At 50.3% G+C, this 16267-nt stretch overlaps 5 protein-coding genes across 5 annotated transcripts; 3 read left to right on the top strand and 2 right to left on the bottom strand.

Annotated features, from left to right (window-relative positions):
* Positions 1-687: 687 nt before the first annotated feature.
* Positions 688-2312, bottom strand: N7509_005821 (uncharacterized protein; the record flags this gene model as incomplete). The annotated part of the gene is made up of 2 exons (XM_056630458.1): positions 688-886; positions 1072-2312. Coding segments are annotated over 2 exons (1440 nt in total), but the record flags the coding sequence as incomplete, so codon positions are not given.
* A 6451-nt stretch (positions 2313-8763) lies between these two features.
* Positions 8764-10337, bottom strand: N7509_005822 (uncharacterized protein; the record flags this gene model as incomplete). Its single annotated transcript, XM_056630459.1, has 4 exons — positions 8764-8974; positions 9080-9578; positions 9669-10182; positions 10284-10337. 4 exons carry the CDS (start codon positions 10335-10337, stop codon positions 8764-8766), a joined length of 1278 nt encoding a protein of 425 aa, XP_056489761.1.
* A 626-nt stretch (positions 10338-10963) lies between these two features.
* lap1 (putative aminopeptidase) lies at positions 10964-12299 on the top strand (the record flags this gene model as incomplete). Its single annotated transcript, XM_056630460.1, has 3 exons — positions 10964-11152; positions 11247-11993; positions 12066-12299. The coding sequence occupies 3 exons, from the start codon at positions 10964-10966 to the stop codon at positions 12297-12299; spliced, it is 1170 nt and encodes a 389-aa protein (XP_056489762.1).
* A 923-nt stretch (positions 12300-13222) lies between these two features.
* Positions 13223-14290, top strand: N7509_005824 (inositol monophosphatase family protein; the record flags this gene model as incomplete). Its single annotated transcript, XM_056630461.1, has 1 exon — positions 13223-14290. The coding sequence occupies one exon, from the start codon at positions 13223-13225 to the stop codon at positions 14288-14290; it is 1068 nt and encodes a 355-aa protein (XP_056489763.1).
* Positions 14291-14927: 637 nt separating this feature from the next.
* N7509_005825 (uncharacterized protein) lies at positions 14928-15937 on the top strand (the record flags this gene model as incomplete). The annotated part of the gene is made up of 2 exons (XM_056630462.1): positions 14928-15022; positions 15112-15937. 2 exons carry the CDS (start codon positions 14928-14930, stop codon positions 15935-15937), a joined length of 921 nt encoding a protein of 306 aa, XP_056489764.1.
* Positions 15938-16267: the final 330 nt, after the last annotated feature.

The following is a 16267-nucleotide window of genomic DNA, read 5'->3' on the forward strand; positions in this document are numbered from 1 at the left end:
GATGCAGATACCGGGAGGCTTGGAAGGCGATGCACGATACCCCTGAAGATGAATAGGAAGCTCGTGAAATGAAGCAGCGGTCAGACCGTTGAATAGTGAAATATGCATCGACAACAGAGCAACACAGGACGAGGTAACCATGTACACGCAGGTCCTTGAATGAAGCTGAAAAGAAGCAAAGCAGACAACAGAGCAGTTCGAAGCAAAAAGCAAGTAATCGCAGATACGCTGTGTAGATACACATATCCTGTCCAATCCTCGAATGCAAATGAAACGCCAAACCGCCCCCGAGCCTCCGAAGCTTTCTTGTCCAATCGTTCAGCTCGGACAACGTCGGGTAGATCGCCGATATGCGCTCAACCCGGCATGAACACACGCCACACAAGTGGGGAGCTTCCAAATATAACATGAACTAGCCAGCAATGATGCTAACAGAAAACGGAAGGCTGAAAAGGAATCCAGAAAATAAAAAATAAAAAGCCGTGAAGTTCGTCGCCAAGTCATTAATCATGGGCATCGGCACAATCCATGCATCCAGAACAGCGGAAGGAAATGCAAGATGCAGGTAGATCTCGACGCCAACACATGGGTCTCATGATTTTCTCCTCAAATTTCATCCTCTTCTCGAGTTATCCTCTCGGATCACAGACTAGTCTCCGTTGGACCAAGGTACCCTTGTCGTGGCAACTAAGCAGAACCCCTCCGTTGAAGTACCTCGCCGATCAATCTGCGTGGGCCTATGAGTTCGAGCCCTCTGGTCAAGGAGCGTGCGGGGAGGGACCATGTAGGTCGATGCTGTTGGTGCCAGCGACGGCGTATGCAATCATCCACGAGAGCCACTAGTCCTGTCGCGACAATCACACTAATCACCGTTAGTCTTCTTCGTCTATGCACGCAATAAGGGAAATAAAGCAAAAGCAAAAACGACGAAGAAATTAGGAAGGAGAAGGACGAAAGTGACAACAAATCATCACACTAACTCATGCCAGGGCAGGGCAGCAAACCGCCCAACGCATGAACGCCTCGCAAACGCAGATCAAGATCAAAACAGAAAAAGGGGAGCGGACTTACTCGGCAACGTCAGGCATCCTCTCATAAACCGAAGAATCGTTAATCCACATCGAACAAGGCGGCACCCAGCCACCCTTACTCTCCTCCTCTACCGCCTCAAGCGGTGTCATGATTTCCGGAACCATATGTGCAATCGTCTTCGACGAACGCATATCAACAAGGTAGTATGAAACTTCCCGAAGATCCCCTTCTCTCCTGAATTCCCGGCGCCACTGATACTTCGTCGACCAGTACTCATATTCGTATTTCTTCGTCGCACCCGTCCCACGCCGTCTAAGCTCAACATGCGCGTAATTAGAGAATTCCAACAGAATCGTCTCGGTAAGTGGTGGTTGTCCTCCACGGCCATCTCCATGCCCATTCTCCACGCCGTGGTCATAATCAGGATCATCCAGATTAAACGAATCCATCCCAGCCTCGTACCCCGAATCCTGCCGCTTCAAATCTTGGGGCGAGTTTGCTGGATGATGACCTCCGTTCGAGCTCGATCCTGGACGGAGACTGGCAAGGACACTACTCAGCGAGCGACGACGACGCTGCTGATCGGCGTGGTGCGAGACGGCTTCTTTGCGCGCAGAGTGGCACACCTCGCGGCCAGAGTCACGACAATATCTCCGGAAGGAAAACTTGCGCGAGAAGAGGTCGTACATGCGCAGATGAAAGAGGATGACATCCTGCTGATATCCAGCGCGACAAGGCACAACCGTGTCGACGCGCAGATTCATATTACCATCTATCGTTGCGTCGTCATGGCGAATGAGTAATCTTCTTGAAGAAGGGAAGAGGCCTGCGAAGGAGGAGGGGGTTGAGGCTAGGGCATCTGTTGGGAAGTTTTCTTGTCTGTCGTCGACTTCGTAAAGTTGTTCTTCTGTTTTGATTTGTTGCTGTTGCTGTTGTTGCTGCTCTGCTTCTTCTTGGAGCTCTGCTGTTGAGCGGGTCGTGGAGGCATATGTTGATACTGAGGCGTTGGGGGCGGGCTCATGGTCATCGGCGTGGTGGTGCTCTTTTGGTTCAATGAGTCGGACTTCGATTTCGTCGTCGTCAAATGCGGGCCATTCTGTTTGAGCTCGCTCCTTTGGCGTTGGTCTGTCGCTGATTATTGTAGGCACGGTGCTTTTTGAGTGGTCCGAGGCATCGGTTTCTGTGGAGCTGCAACTGCCTCCATTTCCGGGTGCTTGTGATGACTTGTACGAACCCATCTTAGGAACCTGCATAAGATTTGGGGAATTATATGTCAAAGGCTGGAAAAATTAAAAGAGATGAAAGAAGTTCTGGTGACTGGTTCTGTCGTATGGTTTTCTCCTGTTCAGCCTTGTGGAGAAGGAAATTATCAAGTCGAGATCCGTGAGTTCAATAGAGTTGAGGTGGGTTCACGCGATCGGAAGGTAAGATATCCAACAGTGTGGATAGAATAGTAATAGGAACAAATCTTGAGAGTGTAGTGAAATGAAGTAGTCAAGTCAAATTCCCATGACGCAGTGTGAAAGTGGCCCTAAATCATCCGGTATGAAGGAGATAGAAGGAGCAAGCATCCGACAAGGGATCAACTCAAAACTCGAGAATCTCCCGATCGAATCTTCGGCTCCGCACTTTTACCGCGTGCTCCTGCGTAGTAAATTTTTGTTCTCACCACGCAATTTCCGAACGCACCAGGGGTATATCGGAGAGATTAGGCTGGGGTAAGGTCCGATCGAGAATCATATGATGGGGCGTCGGCAGCCAGGGTTCGAGGGAATTCCCGCTTTCGATAGTAGAAGTACAAGATGAATGAATACCAAAAGTATTTCTGGAAGAGAAGGTGGGGGTATTGGCACAGGTGATAGTGATATCAGAGAGAAATAAAAATCAGGGATTCCCAAAATTTGCTATAATCCAGGAGGGAAGGGGGGTGTTCGTTTGGTGATTCCCAGGTGTTCGTTTTGTTCCCCAAGGAGGGGTTAGGTTAGGTTAGGTCGTTGGGCAAACCCCCAAGAATGGGAGAGGGAAAATAAAAGTGGAGAGTGAACAACAAAATAGAGGGGCAGTGCCCAAACCCCCCTAGACGACGAAAAGAAAAAAAAGAAATAGAGCAAAATTCCGAAGCCAAAGCTAGGGAGGGGTGAAGCAAGAGAGGAAAAAGAAAAGAAATGCCCCGAGTAAAATGAGAAATGGTGAAAATCGGACTGGCACAGGCGCCGTGCTGCTGGTTCAAGGTGTAATTATAATTAAAAGCAGTTGAGAATGTAGGTATGAATGTAAATAGAACTTGAAATGGGAAAATGCTAGGTCGTACTCCGTCATCAATTCGATGGGAGCAGCAAGTCGCAGCTGTAGCTAGCAGCAGTCGAGTCTAATAAAATCAAATTCAACCTGGAATACGATTTCAACTGCCTCGCCAAGCTCGCGAAACAAAACGGAACAGTCAAATGGTGAGGCGTGCAGCTCCGTTTCAATGCTAACCACCCACCAACAGCAGCAGCATTTAATCTCACATTCCCCCTTCCACAGGCAAAGCCATCGGCATAGAGTTCACACAGCCGTCGTACAGCACAGAGCTTCAGGCCGCGACCCGGCCAAACCATCGAATCAGGTAGGTATCACCTCCTCCTCCACCTTCTAAGCCCCTCGCCTCATCCAGTAGGTCCTACAAACGGAGAACAAGTATCTAGTGACAAGCTAGAGGCTTAGGCGAGCAATTCTATCACGTCTCAAAACACGGACGAACCACACCACCCAGATACAGGACATACTTATGGGACTGTAGCCTCGGATGTAGAAGTGAGGAGCGTGATGTGTTCTGCACGTCCGTGTCGAACTGCCATTCGTTGCCAAACCACCAGCCCACAAACCCACCAACCCACCAACCTGGTGCAACTTCCATCTAGTAAAATGGGATTGCGACCCCCCTCCGATCCGTGACACCGGTCTGACTGGTCAGAGTGGGGCGAGGGGCTGCATAGAAGAGTCTGGCCATGGGGGCTTGTGCGCTCTAGCTTCGACTATCACGGTCACGGTCGCGGTCGCGGGTGAGGTGGGACTTGGGCCTGGTGAGAAACGATGTCATTGTGTTCAGGTCATGGCTTTAGGTCTGATCGCCAGTGTCGCCAGAGCCAAGCCATTCAGCGATCTCAGTAGTATCGGTATCGATATAGCTATTGTCTCTCGTTGCCTGAGATCTTCGTTGACTCAGTACTCGGATATTTTCTTCACTTCAAGTTCCATCAGACACTAGCAGTATATATGTATGTTTCACTCTGGAGAATAAATCAACGTCATAATGGAGACAGTGGGGGCGGACCGATCCGGTTCCAATCTTCTGTTCTGCGCCCTCGCAGTTTTTCTCCTACTGCTACCCGTGGACATTATCAGGGCGGGGCATACTGCGAGTACTGCAATTGCAACTAAAACCCCACGGAGTAAAGTCACCCGGTTTGTCATGCCTATGCTAAAGCTATTATAGCATAGGTTCCAAGGTTCGCCATAATACACCCCGTGCCTGGCCCATCCATGCGGTTCTGGCAGGGGGCTCAGTTCGGATGATGCGAATGCGACCGCGAACGCTCGGGTGGAGACGCAACGGGCCCTGACAACGCATCGTGGAGTGTTTGAGGATCGAGCGCTTTTCCCTACTACATAGTACGTCATAGAAGTTGAATTAAGATGTACGAGTATAGGGGGAAAGACGATTTGATCTTGATCCAATCCGATCCGATCCGATCTAACCTTGGCATCAAAGCTAGCTTCAAACACTGGAAGGTGGCTGGGTCCTGGTTCGATTTGAAGTTGGCATTGTACTATTCTACTGATTATTTATTCAAGATTAAAGACTAAAGGTTCAACTTGAAGGGACTACTAGTACCCATTGGCTTCTATGGAAACTATTAGTAAAGCTCAAATATACATCGGAACTGGAGTGGTGACAATATTCAAGTTCCTACATTTATCGTGAAGATTACTAGTATTGACCAAGGTAGTATCAGACTTGAAATAAGAACTATCTCGCTGAGCCAAATAATTCTTCTTGATGATGGAATACAGGCGGTACATTCTCGCGTGAGAAGACCGTGGCTTTTCATAATTCTATATTCAGTACACCACATACTAGAGAGCCAAATCCAAAGCCGGAGAGAGAGAGAGTTGGTTTGTACTCTGGTTACCAGCTCCGCAAAGGGACTTTCCAGAGTCGCTAACGCCCGCCAAAACTTCGCCGCGGAGTGCTGTGTACATGAAATGTCGTCAAACCTTCCAAACTCGCCAGTAGCCCATAACCTGTCTTTCCACATAAAATTCGACTGTCTGTATTGCCATTGCTGCCACGCCACGCCGTCCCCGCCGATGAGTGCTCCTTCTCCTTTCCCTTTGTGCGGCGGTAGATGCCCTGCTGGCTATCGGGTACCGATTTTCCAGTATCGGCTGCTGCTCATCGGGATCTTGTAGTGTTCGGGGACGAGGCGGGCGCGAGGCTCGGTTGGAGTGCGAAAAGGTTGTCGTTCGCGCGATGTCGCCGATTGCTTGGTTAGTTGTATCTCTAGGAAGAAACGTTGTGTTGTCTGCCACGCCATCGTAGATTGCTGTTTATTAGCAGTTCGTTCTCCTCTTCACTTTCCGATTCGACGTCAGATCCGATCTTTGGAGCGGGCATGGGGGACTGGAGCTGTGCCGCAGAGTGCCTGTTCGAGGTCTTTTGATGCCGGTTGCAGGCCTCACCACGCCAATTGCCGGAGATCTGAATATAGCGTACATAGAAGAATGATATGTGCTCGGTCTCGTTAGCTTGCAGAGACGGACAGAGAAGTGCATCCAAATCCGACATCCCCATGCGTTGGTGTATACTGTCATGAGGGAAATCGTCCAAAATCTGGCGAATTACCGCACACACCGTATAAAGACAATGAAAGAAACCAGGGAATCAATTCTACCGGCCTCGATCCCACTACCAGCCGTAATTATTCTGATTTACACTTGCCTCGATCTTCATACAGTTGAGGCGTGGCGCCGCAGATATGATGGCCTCAGGCAGTAAGGCAGTGAGACACCCAACCCGCCATGTGGGTCGTCCTTCCGTCTGTATAGCTTCAAATATCACCAACTTCCGTTCTTCCCATATTTTCATCAATTCCTTCCCCTAGTTGTTCAGAAGTCTAAATTAAGCATTTCTACTCCTGATACTACTCCTACTACCAATTTACTTCTCTGAAATCCTTAATTAGAATGCTGTAATAATGTCCATGTCCGCGTCCAAATCCAAGCGGATGCCGGAACATTCACTGGGAGAACCACGCCGTCGGCATTTTAAGAAAGTACGAAGGTCCGCTGCTGCTTTGGGAACTGGTGACTCACACATTCCCCTCTCTCCCCTCCTCCTCCCTCCTCCCTCTTCGTTTTCTTCTCCTTTCTCTCTCTCTCTCTCTCTCTTTCTTCCTCCCCAAAGCAACTCACTCCGACGCACCTCTATGGTGTAGGATGCTGAGGGTCTCTCGGTACGCCTCTTTCTTCCTTGTCACGGTCGTTGAATCAAGGGCTTCGATCTCGAGTCATCTCTCGGGTCGTTGAACTGATTCCAGCAACCGGCCTTCGACTCACTTTCATCCCCATCCCAACCTTCGTCGAGGCTCCCCAATACTGACCACTTTCTACAGGTTCCGCACAGAGGCAAAGGAAATGAGGTTCCGGACTGAGCCCCCTGGGTGCAAAATGTCGACTGTACCCTTTCCTGGGTGAAAACCGCGTCGTTCAGGATCCACCATGCCACGCTTCGGCAAGATGCAGCGACAACGCAGACTACGCAACGTCCTGACAACCCATCTATTTTGGTGATTTCCCCGGCGTATGGAATCTATCTTGCATGGTGTGCAGTTCACTGACTCGGACATGTCCGATCATGGGCTAAACATTGACTTGAACCCCACGCTCTCTCTGGTCTGCCCGTTTGACCAGCTTTTTTTTCTTGATCGCCCCTTCGACCCCCAAATCGTTCGGGCTTTCAAAACCAACTTTTTTGAACCAAAAATTTCCGGTGCTGCGACCTGGTCGCTGGCTACCAACATAATCTTTTGAACCAACTCCTGCCCATTTGACCCCTGTCCTGTCTCTTGGGTGGGAGCCAGCAGTATCGCTTGAGCCTCTTCGTGGCACTGCTGACTAGTAATTCGTTTATTCGAATGAAGCCAATCAAGCACATCTCCTCGTAGTTAGATCTCTTCCAATGTCATTCCAGTTTCCAATACCTTGAACATTTCTTCCTTCTTCTTTTCTCCTCGTAGTGTTGACCATGTAAGAAGATCCCGACCTCTTGCGATGAGGACACTATTCTCCTACAAAGCTCCGAAATTGGGGAAATTCGCCTGTGGGACTTGGACTTCTTCGATCTTCCATCATAGATTTGCGATTTAGAACTACAACTAGTAACTTGAACTTCAAGTTCTGCTATGGCCGATCTCTTCATGTGCTACTAGTATATACTCTAAAACCCATCCGATCATGTATATCACCTGTGAAGGACACAACTGGAGAATTCCTGGACCCATGGTTCTCGGGCTCTTTGATGCCGATGCCATTTTGATTCCAATCCTACCGTTTAAGTCTAGTACTCCTCGATACCCATGCCGTTTTGAGTCTAGTACTCTACTCGTTCATCATAGAGCACGTTTCCATGGGCCTCCTCGTCACAGTTACACTAGTCAAGGTTAGTTTTGGATTAGCTGCATATGGCGGGGAGGGGGGTGGAAATGGGGGTTTGTGCGATCTACAGTATCGACTGTTTGGGCTGAATGGGACTTGTTTGGACTTCAAGTTGGGGGTCGGATTCGAATAGTCTCCAAGGCTCCAAGTAATACTTGTAGTACCCGAGATGTGAGATGGCTTGATCATCGCCTGGTTTGGTTTCATGGAATTGTATTACTATCGGATGGGACCGACTTGGCTTGGACCGATTCCAAGTCCTGCCCTGGTTTCTGAATATTCGTCTCGGCGATGCTTGGAAACTGCCAGTGCGTTCTCCTTTCTAGTCTCTAGTTGCAATTCATCTCCAGTCTGGAAGAATTGCTAGAATTGGTGTTCTGACGACGTACATATGTCACAGTGCACTCGTATTCCAAGGTAGGGGCTGCAGGCCAAGAACTGGGAACTGTCTGGACTTGGCCGAGATATTCTCGTCCACGGTGGTCGCAAATGACGACATAATGCAGGGCTGGAATGGGCATGTACCACTATGCCCGTGTGGAGGAATATCTGTGGGGGGTTGAAGAATTCCATAGTCAAGCGAATGGTCTACGCCTCAAGGGATGAAACGGCTATTCAAGCCGATGACCTGGAATTCTGGCTAGCCGCGATATGTAAATGTAACTCGGACTAGACGCTACCCATCCAATGGGGAACCAAGTAGTATCATGGTTCGCAGAGCACCGAGGGCTATTCCAAAGAAACTTTGAAGGAATGGCAGAAGTCAACCTTGAAATCTTCTATATATGCCCTTAGGCCCATCTCGGGGACTCGAATGAAATGAAGACATCTGGTAATATAACCGAATGAACGAACAGAACAACCAAAGGAAATGTATCTTGCCCTTTTCTTTACAACCGAAACCAAACGTATTAACTCCGCCGCCTCAGCCTATATCCAATCTGGCAGTCTAATAGGCAAACAGATAAGGTGTGTATGTGTATCTTTACCAAGTCCGATCCACCGGGTGGTAGTACAAGATAATCTCGTCACTTAGACCTGCGCATAGAGCGGCCGTGGGAGGTCCTCGCCCAACTGGATCTCATCCTCTGTGCGGCAGGTTGGGTGATTGACCAGTCCAGCGCGAGTCCCGGGGACCGGCGGACGGAATCCGACATATGCCTCGCGACGAGCAGGCTCACCCACGGTAACGGACCAGGTGTGCAGGCCATAGTATGAAGCGATAGAATGCACTAGCCAGCGACTTTATACGATGTCAGCCTCAGCGCAAGCGATTAGTCGCAGGGAAGGGGGAGGGGGTTCAACCCCCCCCCGCGGCAGGTGGTATATGGATCTCTGAGAAACTTACCCAAAGCCCGCAGCACGGTCGTCGACCAAACTCTCAAAGACCATCTTCTCCCCATCCCGCTCATCATGAAGACTCATCTCATCGCGCAGCCGTTGCAATGCCTCCTTCCGCTCAGGCGAATCGTGCATCTGTCCATTCCGCCCAACAAAAACAATCTCGTCCTCCGAGTCACTGGGTGCATCCTGCAAGCCGTCACTACGGAGGAGTGTCTGCTTCTCATTCCACTTCCGGATAAAGAGACGGATCTCATCTTCCAGGTCCTGCAACATGCCTCGCGCCGCACGCGCGTGCTTCAGTCTCAATCGCAACTCCTTCGGCACTCGGTGTTTCTCTTCGACAGGGGCATTCTTCCGGGGGTGGGTATCTGCCATATGAGCATAGTGCACATCCCACAGCGGGGCAAGGTAGTACGGCATGGGATCATGGCGGGTGTATGTTGGGCGGATTTCCCAATCTTTGGACGAGGGCGGTTCAGCCCATGGGTTGTGCAACAGGCGATCTTTGTGGACACAGTCAGCTTTCAGGTTTCTTTGGCCTTTTTGCTTTTTCTTTCTTTGGCCTGGTCAATGGTTTCGGGTATGGCGCATACCGTTCTCCCAGCGCTGGCGTCGACGACTCCCGTCCTTTCCTTTGAGCAGGGCCTCTCGGCTCTTAAGACTGTCTCGGCGCAGTGGTTCGCGACGACGGAAACTGACTGTTGGTGGGCGGGATTCTTCAGAGGCGATCTTCACTCTCGGGGATGGGGTCGGGGGTTGATCGTCCAGCGGGATGGACAGGGTTGTGGTGGCTCCGCGCAAGGTGGAGCGGACTGGGGTAGGCGATTGGGATGCAGCATCTGGGGTTGATTCGGAGAGGGAGAGGTCCTGCAGGGAGGATGCGGCTTGTTCGGTCCATGCGGAGATGGCGAGGGTTTGCTGGGGGGGATAGACTGGCTTGGGAACCCTGCGGGCGGAGTCTTGGATGGATGGCCATTGTGAGGTGGAAGGGATCAGCAGATAATATAGGGGAAGTAAAGATATCAAGTAGGGAATATAGATGGGGTGTGAGGGGGAAGGGAGATGAAGCGAGGACCCTGAGTATAAGAGTGAGGCGGGCGCACTGGACTGCGGAGATAGCAGATAAAGACGCCAGTCACGTCGGCACGGGATTCGCGCGCGTCGATGATTGGGAGAGTGGAGAGTCACGGTGACTCATCAACCCTAACCCTTCTTTCCTTTTTGGGAATACGAGGGGGGAAGTAGGAAGTAGCCAGTATCATGATTGGGGAGACCGGGAAAGATACTGAAAGCAGTGTGCTATACACTATGCATGAGCATGAGCAGACATTATGCACTTCACTCCTCGTATAGTCACACTATACACTATACTAACTCTGTATTCCACTGCGGCTGTGTCTTTTGGCCCCATCCGCAAGGCTGTGAGTCACTTCCGAACAGCCGGAAAGTGGGTACTCCGTATGTACTGGAACCTCGGGTCTCCGCTCGCCCCCGCGCAGAGAAGATGAATCGAGATGTTGATCACGCATCCAGGAAGGTATGTACCCAAGTAGCTTCTAAATTACTATAGTCAAAAATGCAGCAAAAAGGACTATGTATCATCGAAAGCTGAGCTCAGAAATCAAAACATACCCATCACATACTTAGCATGCCTGCCTATTAATAACAACCTGCTAACAGTTAGCGCGGGGTCCAAAATAGGCTTGGCACTCTTACCAAGGGCGCGTGATTGAGCCTTGATCAGCCTGGCCCCAAACCCTGCGCCTGTTCCTGGCAACCTACAAAACCCGACGCTTCCGCCTAACGAGACCCTTGTCGTATTCCTATCCTTTTTTTTTCTCTCTTTTTTTTCTCCGATTTCGATTCGTTTGTCGGTTGAACTCCCATCATGAAGTTCCTCTTTGCGCTCAGCGCAACCGCCTCGGTAGCCCTTGCGGGTGTCATCCCCCAACAGGAACCGCTCGCTCAGACAATCCCCTCAATTGTGCAGAATACTCAGACCACCCGGTGGCTGATCGAACTGAGCCCGTATCAAACTCGCTGGGTCACCGAAGAAGAGAAGTGGGCTTTGAAATTGGTATGCTTTATCTCCTCTTTTCTTTTCCTCTTTTCCTTGTTTCCTTGTTTCCCTCTTTCCCCGCTTTTCCATATCCCTTGCTAACGACGATCAGGACGGCGTCAACTTCATCGATGTCACAGACGAGTACAAGGCCGGCGAATATGGAACTCTCCACACCATGCGCGTTGTCCATTATCCGGGACAGATGAAGCATGAAGAGGAGATCACCCCGTTGGCCGCCGACTTGTCCAAATCCAACATGCGAGAGAACCTAGAGCACTTCACCTCCTTCCACACCCGGTATTACAAATCACAGTACGGCATCGAGTCTGCCGAGTGGCTCTACGGCCAAGTCTCCGACGTGGTCCACGAGTCTGGCGCCAGCAAGTACGGCGCAACTGTCGAACGTTTCGACCACGCCTGGGGCCAGTTCAGCATCATTGCGCGCATTCCGGGCCAGACCAACAACACCGTTGTTCTGGGCGCTCACCAGGACAGCATCAACCTTTTCCTTCCCTCTCTTCTGGCTGCGCCTGGCGCAGACGATGATGGAAGTGGAACTGTCACTATTCTCGAGACTCTCCGGGCCCTGCTGCGGTCGGAGACTATCTCCCAGGGTCAGGCAGAGAACACAATCGAGTTCCACTGGTACTCTGCGGAAGAAGGTGGTCTTCTCGGCTCCCAGGCTGTTTACTCCCAGTATAAGAAGGACCAGCGTAATGTCAAGGCTATGCTGCAGCAAGACATGACCGGCTACGTGCAGGGTACCCTGGATGCTGGACTCGAGGAGTCGGTCGGCGTTATCATCGATTATGTTGACCAGGGACTGACCAACTTCATCAAGAATGTCATTACCACAGTAAGTTTCTTCTCTCTCATTCCGAGGCGCATTGCTCCTTTTCTCTGATCATTACTAACATTCTAACTCCAGTACTGCGATGTCCCCTACGTCGAGACCAAGTGCGGTTACGCCTGCTCCGACCACGCCTCCGCCAGCCGATTCGGTTACCCATCGGCTTTCGTCATCGAATCTCAGTTCGAGAACTCGGATAAGAAGATCCACACCACTGAGGATAAGATCCAATATCTAAGCTTCGACCACATGCTGCAGCACGCGAAGATGAGCTTGGCATTTGCATACGAGCTGGCGTTTGCGCCCTTCTGATTCCAATCATGATCCCCTGGATCTTGATTACGATGTTATCTGTCTTTTTTTTATACTGGCGTTCGGAGAGATATACCTATAGGCATTCATTTTTCTTAGCATTGAGACGACTCCGGCAAGCCTTGCCCGACAGTCGGCTGGGGTTGCCCAAGAGGTACACCCTGCTAAATTAACATAACGACTTTTGTACTTTATCCTTACTCTCGGAAATTATCGACATAATTTATTTAATGCATATTATTTCTAGGGTTTTGCTGCAATTCCTACTATCTACGACATAACTAGTGGCAACCAGTAGGTCTGCCAAGGCAATTTAGGCTGACCGTCCCAGCGGCCGCCTATACCTGTAGACTTCCAAGCTTTGTATATAACAAACAATTATGCTACTAGTAATTGTATACTATCCGGCCTTCGAGAAACCTCTTGAATAAATTAGGGATAAGGCCAAATAATACCAAGTTAGCATTGTAAAGGGAACCTGACAATAGGAACCTTGGAAGCTACCAGTGAAGATACTCGGTTAGCCAAAGATTTGAAACCCAAATGAATACAATGAGATGAGTATTGGAATACTGGTAGTATTATCCTGGGCTTCTAATCCTTTGTTTAAACCCAGTAACTACTACTGAATTAGGATGTAAATAGTTTTCCCAAAATAACCCAAAATAAACCAGAATTCTCCCGCCATGACGCAAACGTACCCACACGTGATCTACCGGTGAGATCGTCGCGAATATATTTCTTTTCAGTCAGGCTACCTACATTGCATCCTATTTTGCATTCAGCAAGCCCGAATTCTCTTTTACTCAATTCCTCAATCCTACTGGCACTGGCAGCCTCTCTCCTTTGCATCCTCTCCACATCGACTCACTGGCGCATCCTCTCAATCTGTTGACTCAACTTGCCAACCCAAATCCACAACTATGACGACACACCCCTACAGCAAAGAGCTCCTCATAGGAAGTCTCGCTGTCCAACGAGCCGCCGTCCTCACAAAGAAGCTACTATCCGCAGTCGACAAGGGCCACCTAGACAAAAGCGACGACACACCAGTAACAATCGCCGACTTCGCCGCACAAGCCTCGATCATCGCCGCAATCCACAACGCATTCCCCTCCGACTCGATAATCGGCGAAGAAGACAGCACCGCCCTCCGCGAAAATGCAGCCCTCTTCAACCGAACCTGGGACCTAGCAACAAGCACTCACCTCGACGACCCGACAAGCGAATCCCACCTCCACACACCAACCACAAAGGAAGAAATGCTCGACTTGATCGATCTAGGCGCACAACCCTTCCCCACCGACAAACCTCCCCACCGAGTCTGGACCCTAGACCCAGTCGACGGCACAGCTACATTCATAAACGGTCAACAATACGCCGTCTGCCTCTCCCTAATCGAGAACGGAAAACAAGTCCTCGGCCTCCTCGCCTGTCCCAATCTCCCCGACACAACGAATGTTCACGAAGATAACATCGATCCCGGCCACGGCCACCTCCTCACAGCGGTATCAGGTCACGGCGCACGCATTCAACCCCTCGGAACAGGGGCGCTCCTCCCCTCGCGCAATCTATCCCGCGTCCAGCAAATCAGCACGGGCAACGAGCTCCGCTTCGTCGATACGAGTTTCTCGCCGTCCGGACGTCTGGATGTTCACGCTGCTGTTGCGGGGTCTTTGGGTGCGCCTTGGCCGGCTACTGTTGATATCTGGTCTGCGCAGATGAGATACGTGGCTATTGCCATGGGTGCTTGTAATGCATTCGTCAAGGTTCCGAAGAAGGAGACGTATCGGTCGAAGATCTGGGATCATTCGGGTGGTATGTTGCTTGTTCAGGAATTGGGGTGTAAGGTTACGGATATGGCGGGTGGTGAGGTTGATTGTGGACGGGGTAGGACGCTTGAGGGGTGTTATGGGATGGTTGTTGCGCCTGAGAGTGTGCATGGGATTATTTTGGAGGCTGTGGGGAAGGCTAGAGCTGCGAAGGCTTAGGCTATGTATGATTCTATCTCGGAGAATGGTGCAGTGCAGTGCAGTGCAGTGCAATGTGGTGATATGGACAGGATGATTGGGATTACTGGGATGGAGAATGTTTTTGTCATCTACCCTTTTCTATGATACCCCAAAATGAGAGAGCATCTATTCGGCTTTTTTCTCTTTCTGTTTCTGCGCTCGTAGGGCTATACAGCGGCGTTGCAAAGGTTTGAAACCTATTGCACACTTTTATCGACCGCCTTCTTATGGAATCCTAGTAACTAGCTACCTAAGATGGAATAAATTGGCCAACCTATTCCATCTTGGCTAGCTACTTGTTCGCGACTAGAAGGCGGAGCGTAGACGAGAGCAAGTCAGCCAGGGTTTCAAACTTTTACAACACCACTGTATCAAACGTATAACTATTGACTAGCTGACACTAACTCTGGTTGGCTGCTGAGATGGGGGCGGAAAACGAAACTAAGCGCCTGGAGAAGGCGCAGCCATGGAGGTTGAGAACGTCGATACAATCTTGCGCTCAACAACATATGGGACTGCGCCGATGCACCCTGCACTGGCAGAGAACCTACAACGACCGTATATCTGTATAGAGGCAGTGTTACCAAATCCGCTTCTTTGATTATCGTCGACCCTCATGGCCGACCAAGTGGTACGGGCCTGGCCGTCCACTGGATACGCTGTGAAGTTGGACCACTACGAGTTCGCCATTATTTGCGCCCTGCCTCGAGAGTTCGATGCGGTCGAAGCCTCCCTTGACGAAATCTACAATGACCAGACACCAGTCCAAAATGCGAACGATCCAAATTTCTATAAAACAGGCCGCATCGGGCCTTTCAATATTGTCCTAGCTTGCCTACCAGAGATGGGAAGGAGAGTGCCGCCAGCGCGGCATCCAGTCTCCAGATCAGTTTCCCCAGTATCAGCTTGACGCTGGTAGTCGGGATATGCGGTGGGGTTCCTTTCCCGGCGCCGGGTACTGAGTTGATCTTGGGGGATGTGGTTATCAGCCATCAGGTTCTGAAGTTCGACTTTGGAAGACAATATCCTGATCGGTTCGAGCAGAGGGGTGGTGTACAGGATACTCTTGATCGATCTAACCGCTCCCTTCGATCGCTCATATCCGGTCTCCAGATCAAATCGTCCCGAATTGAGTTTCAGAAAATGCATACCCGGTACTTGCAGGACGTTGGAGAAAAGGGATCTATTTGGCAATACCCGGGTGTGGACCAAGATCGACTATTTCCATCGTCTTCCGATCTAAAAGACACCTCAAATGCTGCAGAATCCATAGATGATCTCGTCCAACGGCATCGCTTAACGGGTGATAATCCCAAGCCTCGACTACATTTCGGTCCTATCGGCTCTACAGATACAGTCATGAAATCTGCAAAGCACCGCGATGATCTGGCTCAAGGGTCACAGCTTGTTGGATTCGAGATGGAGGGGTCCGGTGTCTGCAACAATCTTTCATGCATCATTATCAAGGGAGTTTGTGATTACGCGGATAGTCACAAGACTAAGGTTTGGCAAGACTATGCTGCGGCATCAGCTGCATGTGCTACTAAGTCCTTTCTGGAGTTTCTGGCGACGAAAAAGTGTGAGTGTCGTGGAAGATATCCTCTGGATAAGGATTTTCATCGCTGACTGGGTGAACAGTTGGGTCTTTTGTTTATTGCAAGACTTTGCAGATAGGCAGCAGGACGAGCAGCGTAACAAGTCAATCTGTCGGGAATGGCAGATATCACCCATATCTTCACATATTGCCAATGTTGATCAACACACTGAATCCGTGGATGAAGGACTACGCCGCATAGCTGATGGAATTCCGAGCCCTTTACTGCGACGCACCTTGATATCAGCTGCTAGTCAAGCTATTCATAGCAGCAGGACTGAGATGAGGAAGATTTCCAAAAACCAAGTCTTTCAGTCCGTGCCCCATACGAGTGTATTCGGGAAAATAATCTTTCGAACCCA

This window comes from Penicillium cosmopolitanum (assembly GCF_028827165.1).
Source record: "Penicillium cosmopolitanum strain IBT 29677 chromosome Unknown utg000006l:49.0-5199605.0:1.0-5204138.0, whole genome shotgun sequence".
NCBI lineage: Eukaryota > Fungi > Ascomycota > Eurotiomycetes > Eurotiales > Aspergillaceae > Penicillium > Penicillium cosmopolitanum.